Source organism: Grammomys surdaster, unplaced genomic scaffold (assembly GCF_004785775.1).
Source record: "Grammomys surdaster isolate TR1022 unplaced genomic scaffold, NIH_TR_1.0 63, whole genome shotgun sequence".
NCBI lineage: Eukaryota > Metazoa > Chordata > Mammalia > Rodentia > Muridae > Grammomys > Grammomys surdaster.
The window spans coordinates 405,645-425,353 of NW_021604565.1; the positions used below are offsets into that span (position 1 = coordinate 405,645).

The 19,709-nt window shown below is 38.4% G+C and overlaps 2 protein-coding genes across 5 annotated transcripts in view; both read right to left on the reverse strand.

The window, feature by feature from the left end:
- Nucleotides 1-16,888, reverse strand: part of Lrrcc1 (leucine rich repeat and coiled-coil centrosomal protein 1) — a 37,389-nt gene extending 20,501 nt beyond the window's left edge. For 2 of the 4 annotated variants that reach the window (XM_028767449.1, XM_028767458.1), the window contains exons 1-9: nt 16,655-16,812; nt 14,410-14,615; nt 14,072-14,137; nt 13,227-13,394; nt 10,574-10,749; nt 10,270-10,473; nt 5,184-5,380; nt 3,498-3,645; nt 2,656-2,804 (exon numbers count right to left, since the gene is read on the reverse strand). In XM_028767449.1, coding sequence (XP_028623282.1) covers nt 2,656-2,804; nt 3,498-3,645; nt 5,184-5,380; nt 10,270-10,473; nt 10,574-10,749; nt 13,227-13,394; nt 14,072-14,137; nt 14,410-14,615; nt 16,655-16,743 — 1,403 coding nt within the window. In that variant the 5' untranslated portion in view covers nt 16,744-16,812. Of the gene's footprint in view, nt 1-2,655; nt 2,805-3,497; nt 3,646-5,183; nt 5,381-10,269; nt 10,474-10,573; nt 10,750-13,226; nt 13,395-14,071; nt 14,138-14,409; nt 14,616-16,654 lie in introns of all 4 variants that reach the window. The other 2 variants (XM_028767468.1, XM_028767451.1) reach the window with 2 other exon arrangements.
- LOC114620635 (solute carrier family 7 member 13-like) overlaps nt 16,801-19,709 on the reverse strand; it is a 53,923-nt gene continuing 51,014 nt past the window's right edge. Inside the window, 1 exon segment of the mRNA XM_028766771.1 lies at nt 16,801-16,963. Within this exon segment, the coding sequence (XP_028622604.1) occupies nt 16,801-16,963 (163 nt within the window).

Below are 19,709 nucleotides of genomic sequence, written 5' to 3' on the forward strand. Positions count from 1 at the left end.
TCTTTGCTTAATTCAACTTAGAACAGCCATAAGAGTCTCAGATTAGTTCATTTTAATTTATATGTGAACCCTGTGAACCAGTCATTGTGTCATGTTATTATATTATTAGCTTGGGTTATCAGTTCATACCTTATCCAAATACAAGAAACAGCTAAATGGTTGATATAACTCTAGTTTGTGGAAGAATCTCATGAATTAATTACTGAGCTAAAGTAGTTCAATGTTTATCAACTGCAATTTCTAGGATATATGTGTGTTATATATGTATGTATCCATCAACTGCTCTATGATGGTAATTTCTTCAATTCTTATTATCTCTTTCCTTTTGTCTTTAATGAGAACAGTTTTCAAAGTAGTATTCCTTTATTCAGTCAAATTCCAGGTTGACATGAGAAAATAACAGATGAGTGCTGTAGATAAGTAAGACAAATAGTTATCTAAGTAGTAAATCATAAGCCAAGGGTACAGTTTTGGGATACAGAAGAAATGAGTATTTTCACAAACAGAATCAAGAAGATATCAATACCAACTAGCTTTGAGATATAAGAAAGAGGTGGCAGAACAATTATTTCTAGTTTTGTTAGCAGACAAAATATTCATGGCATACCAGTTACTAAGGCAAAGAATACAAAATACGATACAAGAGATACAAGATGGTTTTTCCTCAGGATGGGCTAACCTGAAAACATTTATGAGAAATAAAGGAAAGGCACTTTTGGTAACTGACTAGGTCAATAAAGTCCAAGGAGGTTGAAACAATAAGCATAGTAAATGAAATTCACTTTTTGACATTATTCAGAGGGTAGCACCTACCTGCCAAAGACTTGGTATTCAGGGCAATGGATACAAGATATACACAAGAACATCAAGAGCTAGAAGGCATTAATCTCAAGATTTTACACCAACAAATACGGGTATGGATAGAAGCATCAGAACAACTGAGACTGACTGTTCAAGAGAGCAAGGAACATGGTGGTATGTTCCAAACCTCCCAAATTCAATCTGGTGAGCAGTTAAGATATTTTTTTCTAATACACCACAGTTAATACCTATACTATGAAATAAAGCAAAAACTATTTTCATATAGCTAAAATGAAAAGATCAAGAATGGCAAACTGGATAGTTGTACACACCTGTAATTCCAGACACCTGGAAGGCAGAGGCAGATAGATATGAGTTCTAGGCCAGCCACAGCTACATAGTGAGACACTGCCTCAAAAATCCAACATAACAAAACAAAAAGTATGCCGATACTAAAAGGAATTTCAATTATAATGCAAAGGAAAATAACATTTAATAAAAACAATTCCTAAAACAAGCTTTGCTTCATTCTGAAGAGTAGAGGAATTCTCTTGTGTACAGTCTCCCTGTGACACATCCTGAGATGTCAGGTAATGGGGCTATTCTGAAGAAGTTTGAGCACTATTCCTTTTCTTATGCCATTCTCTCATTTCCTGACCAGGATTTTCTTCTATCCATTCATGGATCCATAGCATGGCTTCTTTTTATCTTACCACACAGGTACAACATATAAAAGCAGGTAGTAGAGGCGGTTTTCTGTTTTCTTAAGGATCAGTATCACACAACCAAATGTATAAAATAAATGAGGGATCAGGTTGGAAACTGTTTACCTTAATTTAATATTCACATGAGATTTTGTAAGAGGAATTATCCATTCTATAGACACAAAATTGAACTAAGACTTCCAGATCCTACTTATGGCCAATACCAAGTCTGGAGACCTAGTGTTCCCTTAAAGATAAGAAAAAAAAAAGGAACCAAAAAGTAACTGTGAGGAAAACCAATAACTATTTGAAGAAAGGGATAACCTAACTATTAAATATAGAAATCAAAGAGGAGGGGGTAATACAATGTATCTTCATACAATGGAATAAGAATGTACTGGAGTGAAAAACTCCTTAGGCAAATAGGAGACTGAACAGACAAGAAAAAAAAAAAAAGAAAAGAATTAAGGAACTTGGCCTATGTAGTGCCAAAGCTAACACAGGAAATGAATACGTTAAAAGAGACAAGGATTCATAAACCTTAAAGAGAAATTTGTCAATGCCAGCCCTTTTTACCAATATGGCACTCTATAAAGCATGTTACCCTGACCAAAGCACTAAATCTTCAAATCAAATGAATGTCACATATATGCATTTTTCTATCACTGTTTTACACCAAGGCATTCCTATTCTAAGCCCAATAATCTTCATGTTCTGAGAGACATCTTTAGGCTCATATTTTTCCTTAGTTTTTCTTAATTTAGTCTCCTATATATTATATCCAGAACAATGTTTATCCTCCTTCCTCTCCCCCCAGTGCCCCTCCCCCATCCATTCTTCTGAAAAGGGTAGGCCTCCCAGTGATATATCAACCAAACACAGCATATCAAGTTCCAGAAAGACTAGGCATCTCCCTCATATCGAGGATGGACAAGGTAATCCAGTAGGAGGAAACATGTCCCACAGCTACATATGGAGAGGACCTAGCTCAGATTCAGTCAGTCTCCCTGGTTGTTAGTGCAGTCTCTGTGAACCCCTATGAGCCCAAGTTAGTTGATTCTGTGGGAGTTCCTGTGATGTCCTTGGGTACTCTGGTCAAGGTCCTTTCCTCCCCTCTTCTGCAGAATTCAGAGTCATATTTTTGCCTTACCTATCTGTGGTAATAAGAGCCTGGCTGTGAACATCTTTTTTCTCATCTGCTTGCTTATGTAGCTCATCAATATAATCCATAAGTTTCTTTTCCGTTTGCTCAGCTTTCCACTTCATCTCTCTCTCTTGGTCTAACTGTTCCATGAGGGACTAAAAGAAAACAGCAATGCTTCATGAACTTGGAAAAAGTAAGCACATTTCTCACCACTCCAGTTCTTTCATCTAGTTTACAGTAACTTATTGTAAGAAGTCACAATGAGAATTATAATAATGGACATAAAGCACACAGACGAGAATAGATAGTGCTGGGTACATAATCACTTCAAATGAGTGTTTATTGGTACTGTCATGACAGTTATAGAAGGCAATCTTATTATTAGATTATATTTTTTACAGTACATAGTAGAATATAATAACCAGTACTATAACATGTAAAATGAGGGCATGCTAATATATTCAATGAATCTTGAATATTTAAAATAATTTCAGCATCTCTGAATCCTTTTCCAAAACTAGGTTTCAGGACAACCAACTTCTTTGAGAATACACAGAGATTTATTTTGTTATTTGAAGGGTCCCAGTATCCCCTCTCAAAGCAGGAAGTATTAGTTTGGGAAACAAGAACTGGAATTTTCCTAATGTAACGTCATTTCAACTGATCTAGCAAATTTAAAAGCAGTAATATTATGCAAAAATCTAGAAACTGGGAAGGGTAAAATTAGCTAATTTTCATCATTCTGATAAAACTATAAACAACATATATTACTCATAGAAAATTTGATAACTTTCTAGGACTTTGTACCTAAATCTAAGATTATTAAGCCTTAATTCTCTAAATCATACCCGATAAGTGCTGTCATCCGAGACACTCTTGTCCACTTTAACTATGCCAGTCTTTTGCTCATCCATGTCTCGTAAGTTATTACAGTTTACCAAAGATGATCTGACATATAAATCTCTAAAGTAAGGTTGTCTCATTTTACGATTACAACTGCAAAGAATAAAAGGCAGAAAATATTCAAAAGTACAGTTTATGTTTTCTAATACAAACACCTGTAGCCACATATCTAGTATTTAAAACAATATATTAATTAAGGGGCTAGAGAGATGTCTCAGTGGTAAAAAAGCACTGGCTACTCTTCCAAAGAAACTGGGTTCAATTCCCAGCACTCAAATGGCAGCTCATAACAATTTGTAACCCAGGTCCAGGGGATCTTATGCTCTCTTCTGTCATTTGTAGGCACCAGGACACGGTGCAGACATATACGCAGGTAAAACCCTATACCAATACAATAATTGTTTTAACAAATTGTATTAAGTAAGGTAATAGTTAACTTGGAAAGCTAATTCATGAATTTTATATAAGGGATGTACTTTGCTGATTCACTATTTAGAATTTCAAGAGTTTTCAAAAAGATAATGATTTTATATGTGTAGTGTTCAAGATACTCAAGATGAAATAAACTATGATCATAAAATAGAAAAATTTGAAGAAAATGATTTAATTACCCTATGGCACTTAAAGGTTTAAAATTGATACAACATACCAGAGTAAACAGATTCTATCAATAGTCAGAATAAAAAGAAATTCTTGGACATATCCTAACTTTAAAGGACTGAATGATATTTTTTTAATACATGAAATTTTATAACCAATGAGTACATGTAAAAGAGAATTGTGTAGGCAAAAAGTAGATTATACCTACTCTGAGGTAAATTCTTTTCTTAACAGCTATCATGGTTGATACTCCAGCTATCAACTAAAATATACACATTAGATTTCTACATCTGCACATCAAAAAATAAATAATCATTTTGTCTGCCTCTGATCCTGGCTTAGTTGTACTGTTTAATTAGGCCTTGGCCTCCGAGCTAGATCTGTCTACAGACAGAGTAGAAATTAGTCAAGTAAACACAAGTGTATCAGCTTCACCTCCCACTCACTGCAAGTACTACAGTGGCCTTTTGTTTGGTATTATACATTAATTTCTCAAAGAGAAAACAATCTTTTATGAGTATACAATTCTCATGTTTCTGCAGTGGTTGGGTGCTGAATGACCTGAAAACACCAAAATCTTTCAATGCTTACTTTATTACATAATATAGCATAGCATTTTTATACATAACACATTTGAGTGTATATTAAACTGTCTAGACACATTTTAATATCCAATATAATATCTGTCATAATACCTATTAAAGCTAATTTATTATTAGTTAAGAAATAATGACAAGAAAAAGCTTGTGAATGTTCAATCAGAAGCAATAATTTTAAACCTAGTAAATTGTTCATATTAGTAAAGATGTAATTCTTTGATTTTATTTGATCAGTGGTTGGTTGAATCAATGGATACAGAAATGTAGGATATGAGGGGCCGAAAGCTGAACATATCTGAGCTCCCAGGCTAAAAAGGAAAAAAATTTTTGATGTCAGTAAACTGAGAAGTTTATCATCATGAAACAGCAAATAGGAAGCCAGTCAGTTACTCCTGTGTGACTTATTTGGACTACTAAAACCAAAGCAAGTACCTTACAAAAGCACCATTGTTTTTATTGTGGTGCTTAATAGTTTGAATAGTTCTGGCATAATATGGGATTTTTGTTCTTCTGGGAACTTTTCTGCTGCACTCTTTTCTGGTTCCATAGTCACTTTCAGAAGTTACATCTGTGTCTCTTTTAGGTCTGAGGTCTTTCTGAGGAACATTATCTATTAAGGAATTATTAGTCTAGAATATAAAAACAGAAAGGAAGTCTGTTAAAAGTTCTTCTCAGTATAACTAATTAAAATTTAATTCCTTCTTAAATATTAAGATACTTTATAAGATTACAGATTTATCAATTCTGTATTTTTGAAACTGAAAACAAGAAATCCAGCTCTGGCACAGGAGAAAAAAAAGGGAAGACAAGAGCTTTTAGTAACTCAAATCTGGGAAAATGAAAAAGAAAACAAAAACAGAAAAAGATAAAACTATTTAAAGACCTCAAGAAGTAGAAATAAAAGGCAAGACTACTTTAGCAAAATGGACCAGAATGAGACCATGCTTCAATCTGAGACTATCAGTTTACTACCGAGAAGTTGTGACTGCCAAGTATTCAAGGTTAAGAATTTGGGGCTGAAAACCAGAGACAATAAAAGGTAGTTTCTAAAAGCCAATGAAATATGAACTCAACAGACAAAATTAGAGTTAAAGTCAAATCAAATTGTGCTAAATAATAGAATGCCAACATTTTAGAACCCTAACAGAGCTTTCCAGTCTCCATCTGCACCCTGGAGCTAAGACTGTCCCACAGCCCTCTGTACCCAAATCCCACCAGGAGAGAGCTGGTCTCCCTGGAGTCCTCTCACTAAGCCCAGAGGTGAGATCACTACTTTTTAAATAACTGTCCAAAGAAGGACCCTCCAGGAGCACACATGACACAGGAACATCAGAGCAGCTGGGAACAGGATCCTTCCAGTCTCCATCTGCACTCCTGAGCTAGGACTGTTCCACAGCCCTCCACACCCAGTTCCCGCCCAGGAGAGAGCTGGTCTCCCTAGGAGTGCTGACACAGCTAAGATCACATGCTCACAGGCCTACAGGAGGGATAAGCTCCAGTCAGAGACAGCAAGACCAACTAACACCAGAGATAACCACATGGCCAGAGGCAAGAGCAAGAACATAAGCAATAGAAACCACGGCTACCTGGCATCATCAGAACCCAGTTCTCCAACCACAGCAAGTCCTGGATACTCCATCATGCTGGAAGAGCAAGATTCGGAATTAAAATCACATATCATGATGATGACAAAGAACTTTAAGAAAGACATAGATAACTCCCTTAAAGAAATACAGGAGAACACAGGTAAACAAGTAGAAGCCCTTAAAGAGGAAACCAAAAATCTCAAAGAACTACAGAAAAACACAACCAAACAGATGAAGAAATTGAACAAAAACATCCAGGATCTAAAAATGGAAGTAGAAACAATAAAGAAATCACAAAGGGAGACTAACCTGGAGATAGAAAATCTAGGAAAGAGATCAGAAGTCATAGATGTAAGCATCACCAACAGAATACAAGAGATAGAAGAAAGAATCTCAGGTGCAGAAGATACCATAGAAAACATTGACACAACTGTCAAAGAAAATGCGAAGTGAAAAAAGCTCCTAACCCAAAACATCCAGGAATTCCAGGATACAATGAGAAAACCAAACCTAAGAATAATAGGTATAGGAGAGAGTGAAGAATCCTAACTTAAAGGGCCAGTAAATATCTCCAACAAAATTATAGAAGAAAACTTCCCTAACCTAAAGAAAGAGATGCCCATGAACATACTAGAAGCCTACAGAACAAATAGACTAGTCCAGAAGAGAAATTCCTCCCATTACATAATAATCAAAACACCAAATGCACAAACAAAGAATATTAAAAGCAGTAAGCGAAAAAGGTCAGATAACATATAAGGCAGACCTATCAGAATTACACCAGATTTCTCACCGGAGACTATAAAAGCCAGGCAATCCTGGGCAGATAATCATACAGACCCTCAGAGAACACAAATGTCAGCAAATATCCAGCAAAACTCTCAATCACTCTAGATGGAGAAACCTAGTTATTCCATGCCAAAACAAATTTATACAATATCTTTCAAAGAATCCAGCTCTACAAAGGATAATAGATGGAAAACTCCAACAACAAGGAGGGAAGCTACACTCTAGAAAGAGCAAGAACAAACCCAAAAGAAGGTAGCCACACATACATAATTCCATCTCTAACAACAAAAATAACAGGAAGTAACAATTACTTTTCCTTAATATCTCTTAACATCATCCCCCAGAAATATCCTTCATCACACACTCTTTATTTTAAATTTTTTAACTTCGGATTCTGCAGGAAAATCTGCTGCAGATAGATTCTGGCATCCTGATACCAAAAAGAAATTTGCAACAGTCCTCTGGAAAGACCCATTAACTGGAACCTGGAATGGGCTAGATCCAGTGCTTATCTGGGGAAGAGGTTCTGTCTGCATATATTCCCAAACGGCAGATGCTACACGCTGGCTGCCAGAGAGACTGATCAAACAAATAGACAATAACAAATCCAGGAAGGAGAAACCCCCTGAGAAGCGTATTTTTTCTTTACAGGAAACATTTAGATGCTTCACAATTGTCTTCAAACAAGAGCGGATCAACAAGCATACCAGACTTGAGAAGTTCTCAGTGCAGAAGAAGACATCACCACCCACACCTCCAGGGTGGCTCTATTGGACTTTTGATTCCCTGATTTATGATTTAGTGGGAGTACATTGTTTAGACCCAGGAGAAAACGCATTACCACAGTTACTATAATTGTTTTTTGGGTTTGGATTAACTGGGACAAGAATGGAGATTTTCTTTATTTTTTTGTTAAGATCAAAGCTACGATCAGTTCTGAACTTCTATAGATTTAGATTTAGATTTAGAAAGAATAGAATCTGCTTATAATACATTTGTAAAATTCATTATCCTTCTTAGCTGAAATAGTCCTACAGAATAGAAGAGGCTTACACATTTTACTCCTCCAACAGAGGGAGTTATGTGCTACCCTAAAAAGAGTGTTGCTTTTGCAATAACCATTCAGGCATTGCTAAGTCTCTTGTCTCTTGGGTTCATGCTGTTCAACAGACTGATGGCTTTTGTACAACAATAGATAGACCCTATTCAAATGAAGCCCATACAGGTCCGTTATTACAGGCTGGAAGTAGGGGACTCCAAAACCTCTGTCATCAAGACTGATGAGGATTAACCCCTAATTTACGCGCTAAGCCGGATAGTCAATGACGAGTAAGAGAACACTTCAATACCCTTGCCCCAAACTGGGAGGCCTCACCATCCTAAGACAGGAGCTCAACCAATGGCTGTTCAGTATCCAGAGACGGGAAAGGGAGGCTGGGGTCCTTTGTTCCAACCTAAGACAGACACGGTTTCTGTAAGTTTCCCAGCCTTCCCTTTTAAAAACAAATTTAAAAAGGGGGACTGTTGGGAGCCGACTCTGAGCTGAAACTGGCTATTATCTTTCCAGCTATCTTGAGCCATATACCCTGACAAGAGACTTGTTTACAATAGCTGAACACACTGATAATTATCTTGATCCTTTTAGTCAAAGTCAGGCAGTGGTAGCACACGCCTTTAATCCCAGCACTTGATTGACTCAGGAGAGATATAAAAGGAGAGGCCAGAGCAGACCCAGAGTCAGAGCTAGTCAGACTTGACAGAGAGCTAGACAGACTTGACGGAGAGGCAGAGGCAGAGAGCAGACAGACTAGTCAGAGCAGACAAACTTTGTCTCCAGACAGACTTTGACTAGACAGACTTGACAGAGAACAGACAGACTCAGACTCCATCTCCAACAGGAAGACTTCATCTTTGACCAGACTTCGTCTTGTCTCCATTCTTTGCATCCCTGTCCCCACTCTCTCTCTTGCTCCCTGACCCGCGGACCGGAGCAGCAGAATGGCTCGCTACAGGAAGCAACAATTACTTTTCCTTAATATCTCTTCACATCAATGGACTCAATTCCTCAATTAAAAGACATAGACTAGCATGGTATGCACTCACTTATAAGTGGATATTAGCCCAAAAGCTCAGAATCTCCAAGATACAATTCACAGACCATGTGAAGCTCAAGAAGAAGGAAGAACAAAGTGTGGATGTTTCAGTCCTTCTTATAACGGGGAATAAAATACTCATGGGAGGAAATATGGAGACAAAGTGTGGAGCAGAGACTGAAGGAAAGGCCATCAAGAGACTGCCCTACCTGGGGATTCATCCCATATACAGACACCAAACCCAGACACTATTATGGACGCCAAGAAGTGCTTGCTGACAGGAGCCTGATATAGGTGTCTCCTGAGAGGCTCTGCCAGAGCCTGACAAATACAGAGGTGGACGCTCACAGCCAGTGAGGTCCTCAATGCAGGAGTTAGAGAAAGGACTGAAGGAGCTGAAGGGGTTTGCAACTCAGTCGGAAGAACAACAATAATGAAAAAGACAAATCAGAGTCAAGTATGGTGGTGTATGACTGTAATCCCAGAATTCCAGAAGCAGAGGCAAGATATCAAGATCGTCTGTGTTACATAATAAGACCTCATCTTAGAAAACTAAAGCAACGAAGGAAGGAAAAACTAGAACCCTCATGAATTGTCATTAGGGACATAGAACGTTGCAGCAACTCTGAAAAATCTGGCAGTTCCTAAAAACATAACCTAGGGACAAGCAATTGCACATGAAGGTATTCAATTAAAAACTTGAATAGTAGTATTATAGAAGTATCATTCAGTTGCCAGAGTAATATTAGTAAAATGTCTATGAACTGATATCACATATACAAAACAAGAAAATACTATTGGCAATACAGGTACTGACACTCATGAAGGAAGGCAACAGAAAAAATGAGTGAAAAATATCTTCCATTGTTTTCTGCCATTGTTACTGTACATAATTCTATTTCTGTAAAGAAAAAATACAGATACAGTCAATCTGATGTTTCTGGTTGGTCAACTTATGTACAATTTCTACTTTATACTTTGTTCAATAAAATAATTTTTGAACAAATTATTGTTCAAAAATTTTTCTTCAATAAAATAAAAACAAATTACTTCATTGAGAAGCTGTAGGATTTGATCATCTAATTTCTGAAGTTTCACCTCATTCTGAAAATCGTTTTCATGATTATTTTTTTCTGGTTCAGAAGATGGACACACAGATAAAAGTGAGGCCAAAACATTTTCTTCTGGAGTATTTGTAAATTCCTTCAAAGGAGGCAACACGTCCATTGGTGGTGCTGACATATTATCAATGACCTATGATACAGAAACAAACCAAAGTCCTTTAAAGTTCATATTCTGATACATTGACTCTTGAAGCTATCATTTCTCTCAGAAAAAAACATAAATACTTTACCTCATCTTCACTTATATTCAGGGGGGAATCAGAAGAAACTAAGTTATCCAAAAGACCTTCTAAGCATTGTAGGTGTGATGAGTTTATTTCTTCCAAACTTACTGGCTCACCAAATATATTCTTACAATCTAAGATTCTCAGTTGTGGTAAAGTCTGGAGAATGATTGCTCGGTACCCTTGGAAACAGAGTTCAAAATCAAAGCATAAATACTTTAAGAAATTATGTCTAAAACCAACCAAGCTATTAGGTATACTGCCTGAATGGGAATAAACATTATGAACTCAACACCTTCAACATCCAGTCAGTAAATACAGAAGAGGCAATGTAGTCCTGCCCCATTGTAAGCACCATTCCTGATAGTCAGATCACTGAACCATATGGTATGAAAAATTACCTCAAGATTATAAACGCATTCTACCCTAAGAAGGAAGATAAACAGGGCTTTTGCTTATTTTAATATGACCATCATAAAATGAATCAAAATTGTAATTAGAGTGGCAGAATTCCACATAGTGAGACATTAATGAAATATCTCACTTTTCTTAAGTACACATCATTAATATTAGCATATGCAATATATCATATATTAAAGAAAAATATATTTGTTTTTCTTAAGAACAATTAAATGAGAAATCTGTCAAATTAACATTACATTGGTATGCAACCAATGACCCAGATTCTCTGGAAGAGCAGCCAGTGCTCTTAACCATTAAGCCATCTCTCTAACCCCTCAACCAATTCCTTCCATTTTCACTCTGTGTAGATCAAGGGACAGCATATGGGAGTCATTTGTCTTCTTTCACCATGGGGGTTCCAGGAACTGAACTCAGGTCATCGGGGTTGGTGGCAAGCTATACCAGCTCTCGAACCACTCAAGTAACTTCAATACTAAATATTTCTAAACCTTTTAAACCAATTAAGTGATTGGAAAGACTCCAAAAGTGAGATCTAGAAAATCAGGGCTAGAACTTTTTTTTATGCATTTTAGTGTTGCCTCTGTATGTATGTGCCACATGCATGCTTGGTGACTATAAAGTAAAAAGAGGGCAATGGATCACCTGGAACTGCAGTTATGTATAGTTATGAGCCACCATACGGCTGATGGGAAATGAACCTGTAAGTTTAAGCTTTCAAAAGACACATTTATTAATAATACAATAAATTCACATGGCATAAAACTCAAAAGCTACAAATAGAGCTTCTTCAATACTCACATTCCCTGTTTTAAGTCTTGTTATCAGGAGTTACTGTGCAGTCTTCTAGATGTCATACATATTAATATATAGGTATGCTATATTTAAATATATATGTAATATGAAGGGTGGTGTTATTTTTACATAAATATTACTTGCTTTTGTTTCTCTTAGTATAGCTGGGGATAAAGGACCATTGGTAGATAGAAATATTCTACTTTCTCTTTTCATGGTGACATAATATTACAATACTAGAATATAACTGTGGTGGTTTGAATAAAAATAAAATCCCTATGGACCACCATAGGTTCATAGGGATTGGTGCTATTAAGAGGTGTGGTCTTGTTGGGGTGGGTGTGGCTTTGTTGGAAAAAGTGTGTCACTAGGAGCTGGGCTTTGAGGTTTCATATGCTCAGCTCTACCCTGTGTGGCTCACATTCTCTTCCTGCTGCCTATGGATCCAGATGCAGACCTCTCAGTTACCTCTCCAGCACCATGGCTGCCTGCATGCCACCATTTTTCCCACCATGAATATAACTGACTAAACTTCTGAACTATAAGCCAGCTCTAATTAAATACATTCCCTTTATCCTTGGCTATATTAGGATAAAGGAAAGAAAGGAAATGTTGCCATGGTCATGGTGTCTCTTCACAGCAGTAAAACCCCAACTAAGACAAAACCATAGTTATAAAAATTTGAAATATTCACCATCAGATATATAAACTATCTAAATAACACCACCAACCTATTTACCCTGCTGGGGATGCAGCTCACTTACTAGAGTGTTTGCCTTGGTGCATGATACCTAGGTTCAATTCCCATGGTATCTTGGGTTCAATTCACAGCACCACTTAACTGGGCACAGAGGTGCATGACTATGAACTCAGCACTTAAGAGAGGAGGAAGGTCCATGCTTATCCTGTACTACACATCAAATTTGAAGACAGCCTAGGCTGTAAGAGATATTGTCTCAGGGAGAAAAGAAAGAAAGAAAGGAAGGAAGGAAGGAAGGAAGGAAGGAAGGAAGGAAGGAAGGAAGGAAGGAAGGAAGGAAGGAAGGAAGAAAGAGGGAGGGAAGAAGAAGGGAGGAAAGGAAGGAAGGAAGGAAGGAAGGAAGGAAGGAAGGAAGGAAGGAAGGAAGGGAAAGAAGGAGAAAAGCATGCAAGCATGCAAGCAAACAAGAGGGAGGGGAGGAATCCTATATACTTTAAACATAGAAGCAATTTAGTTTTTTTCTAATTAATTCTTTATAATTATGTTTTCCTAAACATACACACACCCCATCCCCCGTCCCCCGTGTGTGTGTGTGTGTGTGTGTGTGTATGTGTATACATATACACATACACATACACACATATATATGGAAAGCTTTAGAGTAAAATGAAGAGGTCATAACTTCAGGAAATAAATGTTTTCCCATTTAAGTATTAGAAATGTATTTAATTAATCATTTCATACCTGGTATAAGACAGATAGGATTGCCTTCTCCATCTTTCTCTAAAATAAGATTGGTCAGGAAGTGCAATCCTACTGTACACTGAAGTAAGTGATGGATGCTATCTATATAATTACTATGTAGGTCAATATATCGAAGTTTGTACTTTAGTCCATGAAGGGGCATCAACCCTGCAACAGGAAAAAAAAAATGTTTTAAGGCAAAGAAACATCATATGAGAATAATTAGTAAAATTTTGTTATTTCTAACATGTAATTCTAAAATTGTAAATCAGCTATATCACTTAAAATAAAAAACAGGTAAAAATTTCAAAATATTCTTAAGACATGTAGAGCACATGAAAAACTGATTTTAACTTTTAAGATACAAGTCCCTGGAATCATTCATATCTATACTGTATAATGTAGTCACTAGTTACTTTTATATTTAAATTAATATTTAATTAGATATACAGTACAACCATCAAATTTCAAGTCAATATAGTCACATCTGGCTAAAGGTATCCACATGAGAGAGGGCATCAAAGTTTCCATCACATCTGACATTCTACTGGAGCTGCCTCTCTCTATGTGAGTATAGTGAGTAGTCATTGAAGATTAAGCAGAACCCTCCTAAAGTAGGGTTTCCTCATTTTAGCTTTTTCTGCTACTGATCATACTTGTCTTCATTTCTATGTTTTACTCAGGTATTATTGTGGCAGCACCAAAGTTTTAATAGACGTATATCACTCAGATAAAACACTTGGTCACAACATCATTATTCTTTGCAGTTTTCCAACAGTGAGCTAAGTAAGTCCTCATAGCCTGCAAAGCTTCAGCATTATAGAAATATAAACAAATCTACTTACCACTAAGATCACTTATGTGATTATAAGACAAATTCAGTCTAGTCAGATTAACCAGTGCCTCAAGTCCTAAAAAGGAGGGGGAAAGTAACACAGCCTTTATAAGCTTTAAATAAAGCAACAACATTGCTTCACATTGATAGTGAAATCAACTGCCATTTTTGTAGTTATTTAACTATTTAAAAAGACAGCTTTATGGGAAAAATGTGCTTAGGTAGTTTTAGGGTCAATTTTCAAAAGTTTATGATTTTATTAATTCCATTCATTGGAAGAAAATACACACATAATCTTATTTTTCATTTTTTTCTAACAGAAAATACCACACATAGTTGTTTACAAACCTTCCACTCTTGTGATCAAATTGCAGGACAGGTTTAAAGTGCATAGCTTTGTCAGTGTGTTCAGGCCTTCAATCTGACTTATTTGATTAGATGACAGATCTAAATGTCGTAGGTTCCAAATGTGGTCAATGGATGAGATCTTGGAGATGTTATTACAATGCAAATTGATGGCATGAAGGGATGAATCTAAAGATAACTCTGATATACTATAAAAGAAAATGTTGTAAAACATATTTTAAAAGCATAGCCAAATAGTTACAGTTAAATTAAGTAGAATGACTATAATGAATTATTTACTCTACTTACTTTAGAAAAAAATCTGTCCTAGACCCATTTCCTTTCCTACACAACTTGTGCCCCTTTTGGTTGGATTGTTTTCATAATTAAGACCAACATGTGCAGCCAAAATACCCTTGGATGTGCAGCCTTCTACTAGAGTATGGTAGACTTATCAAGGACAACATTCTTAGAGAAAACTGACCTTCTTCTGGTCACTAAAAACGAGCAACTGCAAGCTTTAAAGCTATTTTCTTACTAATTTTCAAAGTGTTAAGTGGTTGGTGTTTGGCTGTGCCAACTGAACAGACCAAGGGTGACCTGACATGAATCCAGGATGCGTGAGTTTATAACTTTATTTTCTTTACTGTCAATAACAGCTAGTTAGTCCAGACTGCAGTTGATTTCTAAAAACAAAACAACACAACAACAACAACAACAAACAAACCAAAAAACCTCCCCACTAATTATTGCTCTTCCTGGTGTATAGGCTCAGGTCCTCTCTAAATGCAGGTTGGAATGCATTTCCTCCAATCAGAAATCATCTCTTTACTCCCTCAATTACCATTTATAAGTTGAACTTGCCGAGTAGAACGTTTTTTTCCCTGGAACTATAGTGCACTGGTCAGAGGCGGTAAAAGTAGTTTGGAACAGCAAACACAATGTCAAGGGCATTTGTGGTAGATTTTTGTTCTGGCTAGTATAAAGTCGCAGGAAACCTATTAACTGGCAGCAAGGAAACATTTGCAAACTTCAAAACACCAATTTCTAAAGGTGTCTTAAGTATTTTCCAATTATCTAGCTTCTATCATTTACAGAATTATTTAGGGACAGATTTTGTGGTATTACTATATGTTCTTAATAGTAATCTGTTTTCTGTTATCAGAAATCAATACTGTTGAATTTAATTGCTCACTAGTTGCACTGTCAAATTATATAATGTATCCAAAATATAAATTTCCACATTCATTGTGTACTAGAAAAAAACGATCTTGCCTAATTGTTGTGGTGATTAGTAATAACACATATACCATTCACATAGACACCATCCTCGAAGTGATTAAACATAAATGTAAGCATTCTTTTGAAAAACCTCTTCATTGACAACTCTTAGATCAGGACTGAGACTAAGCTGTTTTCATTATATTATAAATACCAAGGTTCAGAAGGAGTGGAGCAGGCACTTCCACAAAGACACAGAGACTATTGTAATGGAAATGCCTGAATCTTATAAATAGCTAGCTGTCCTGTGAAACTGAAGAAACGGTCTAGGTTGAACTGGTAAACCGGACTCAGAGTATGGAATACCCAGGGGCCAGAAAAAAAAAACACTGAACCGTCTGTGCCACATAAAACGGTCAGCTAAAAATTACATTTGGTACCTTCAGCAAGTATAGGGATATGTTTCTGATTGTGCCTTATGTATATGAACTCAAAAAACAGACGAGAACTGAGGTAAGGGGTGTACGCAGGGCTTGCTGTGCTACTGGATGCAAGCCCTAGGGCCACTTCTCAGGCTCAGGGAAGAGCAGGAAGAGCGAAAATGGGGCCGAACAGTGGGGAAGGAGGAAGCCTGGGTTTGGCAGTGAAGTAAGAAAGAATCTCAGGCTGCGCTGGGTTGGGGAGAGAAAGGAACCCCAGGATCTGTGGAGAGGATGAGGAAGAACCCCTGGCTCAGCAGAGTGAGCCAAGAGGGACCCAGGGCTTGACAGGAAGCAACCCTGGGCCGTGCTGGGGGAACAGAGGAGGAGCCCCGGGCCGTGCTGGGAGGACAGAGAGGAATCTCGGGCTATGCTGGGGGGACAGGTAGGAACCCCAAGATGAGCTAGGAAGATAGAGAGGACCCTGCTGGGAGGACAGAGCGGAGCCCCGGGCCGTACTGGGAGGACAGATAGGAACCCGTTGCCCACCCTCAACCCCCCTCCCCGAAACCAGCCAACCCGAGGTCCAACCGGGTGGCGGCTGCTACCTGTGCAGGCCTTTGTCCATGAAACACACATCCCCGCAGCTGCTGTCGCCATCCTCCGGTTCGATTTCGGTACACACCGCCGCCTCCATGGTACCCGCGACGAGGAGTGGGTGTTAACCGGCGCCCAGCGCTGGGTCCCAGCTTGCTCACGGCTCCAAGTGCGGGAGCAGGGCGTGAGCAAGGGGCGGGGCGAGGCCTCCAACCGCCCGTCGCACTTTCCCGCCTTGCGCGGCCGCAAAGCGTGGAACCGCGCCACTCAAAGAGAGCTTGACTTTTACGGCATCTGCCTCTAAAGTACAGGCTTTCCGGCTGTTAGTTTGGGAATGAGTGGGCCTAGCCTAGGTCCTTGTATATGAACATTATTTATAGTCTACTGCCATATGAAGGCGTTTTCCACAATAGTTTGGTTTTATACTTCATGACATGATCTTACAGTCATAGTAACGTTTCCCTTTTTTGGTCACTGACTCTCCTGTTAGGTCGTTAAGTATTTGTGCACTGCCTTTATGTATGTTGGTCTCCCTGTGATGAGAAAAAAAATGTTCAGCTTTTTAATGAGTTCGCTCAGGAGACACTCTTTATGCCTCGGCAAAGCAAACACTCCAAAGATAGTTCATTGGGCTATTCCAAGATAGAGTTGGTGGTACATACAATGGTTTTCCATTGTGGATTAAAAGAATTCTTTTTGGTAGGTGATGACAGTCATGAAATAAGTTGATCCCTTTCCCTCCCAACTCATGGGACTGATCTCCTTACAAGAACCGTATTTCCACAGTTCTTCAGAAAATCTCACAAAATGTTAGGGGATATTCAAACTTTGTTGAAAAGGATATTCTAATGAAGCCAAAGTGTTTGTATACTTTGTTAGTGCACGCATGTAGAAAAATGACCTGATGCTATAGTATTTTTATGTAGTAGGTACAACCTATTTACAGCTTCAAGGATTTGTAGCCACACAAAGGCATTGCAAAGATAGGGAGACAGTCACCATAATACAGTTTTCCTGGCTACCACATACATAACTTGTTGGGGACAGCATACCATGACCGAGACTGCTAGCAGTAGGCTGGTATGGAGACATTTTAGTAGCCTGCTGCAGCTCTTTCTAAAAACAAAACAAAACAAACAAACAAACAAACAAAAAATAGTTGTTCCAATTTCTCCTAACCTTAGCCCTGGACAACAGCTGTATAGATTTCATCTGTGTGTGAATTTTTCAGTTGGCCTTGGTGTGCGTAATTATTCTATTATATCTAACTTTGCTATTTTTTCTCTTTTTGCTTTGATGAATTCTGTGAAACTAGATGGTCCTTGATGTAATGATTCTTGAACAATTAAAAACTGAGGCATTGGGCACAGCACAGCACAGCACAGTCCTAATGGCCCAGGTGCATGCTGTGTGTTCTCATGTTGGAAACAATGCAATAACTGCACAATAGTAGTTACAGATTAATGCTTGACTTGCAAAGATTTGAAGAAATTATAGAAAATGAATTAGAGCCAACATAGGGACTCCAAGAAAGGAAAAAAAAACTACTAAAGTTATGAAATAAGTTTTGCACAACATTTAAGAGTGGTTTCTGGATAAGAATGTAAAGAATACATAAAATTATATATTAGTAAACCTAAGTCAAAACACTGGAACTCTCAGGAGAGTAATGTGTGCAATGTACAGAAGCAGAAAGCTAACAGAACTACTGAGTTAAGGGTTAACTTGATTCTTTCTAGCCACTGCCTGGCAGCTTTGCCCATATCATTAGAACTTCACAAGAAAATGCAAGTAGCTGGACTCAGAGCTCTGAGCTCTGAAATATAATAAGTCAAAAGTTAAAGTTTAAATAATAAGTTTGCAATTATTATTATTTTGGCTATAGGCCTGGGGATAGGGAAAGCTTGAAACTTTGGGGAACAATTATAATTCTTGATTCTTGGTGGGATGTGGTTATTCTTTTGAATTTGATTTGGCAATCATAATACAATGTCTTTTTTTTCTACCTGATTTTGGAGTATCAATAAAAGACTAGGGCAAGAGAAAGGCGAGAGAGCATGTGAAGAGTGAGGGTGGAAAGAATGAGATGTGTGTGAAAGTGTTTGTGTGAGTGAAAAGAGAGTCTATGGGATGTGTGTGAGATGTGTGTGAAAGGGGAACACACAGAGGTGTATAGGAGTGTGAGAGTTTGAGAAAAGAAAAGCACATAAGAGAAAAGCAGAGTGCTGGTGGGCAGATCTCACACCAGGGTGGCGCAGGGGCAGCCCGGGCCTGGGCGCAGGTCAGCGCCCATGTGCCCACGCGCATAGATGTCAGGGCGGTCTCGGGAGCCCTGACCTTGGCTGGAGGCGGCACTCTCTGGTATAAGCGGCTGTAGAGTCCTGAGAGCTGAGATGCCTGGACGCTGTGCGCCAGATGCTGGGGCTCGAACAAAAGCGCCACGGCTCTCCTAGGCTCTCAGGAGAAAGTGTCCGGCGGCTCGCTAGCTCTCTCTCACTCCCACCCCATCCCGTGGGTTTTGGCTTACACAATGAACCCAGGATTTCACGAGACATGTGGAGATTTAAGATGCGTTGATTTATTAACAGACAGGTTTGGATGGTGTGAAACTCTCCCGAAACATGTTGGAAGGTGTTTGCTTATATATTGGAACCGGGGGAGAAGGGCGGGGCCAGGGAAATCTTGAGGCAGAGACTTGTTCTCCCCACCTTCTACTTGGGGCATGGAGACCTCGTGGCAGGGCTCTGGAGGCGTGGCCGAACACCCAGGATTTTAAGTCCCACAGAGTGCAGCCTCAAGCTGTGTGTGTGTGTGTGTGTGTGTGTGTGTGTGTGTGAGAGAGAGAGAGAGAGAGAGAGAGAGAGAGAGAGAGAGGGAGGGAGGGAGAGAAAGTAACTTTAAGCCTTGAAAAATTGCCTGTCAGTTTGTACCCAAAAAGTATTCTGTGTCTATTTATTATGTGCATTCCAGATATCCCTGCTTCCAGTTGAGAGCTCTGATCCTGTGTTGAGGCTGGACACCAACAATAAGTCATTTTGAGAGTGTTCAAGGTCATGTGATTGATCT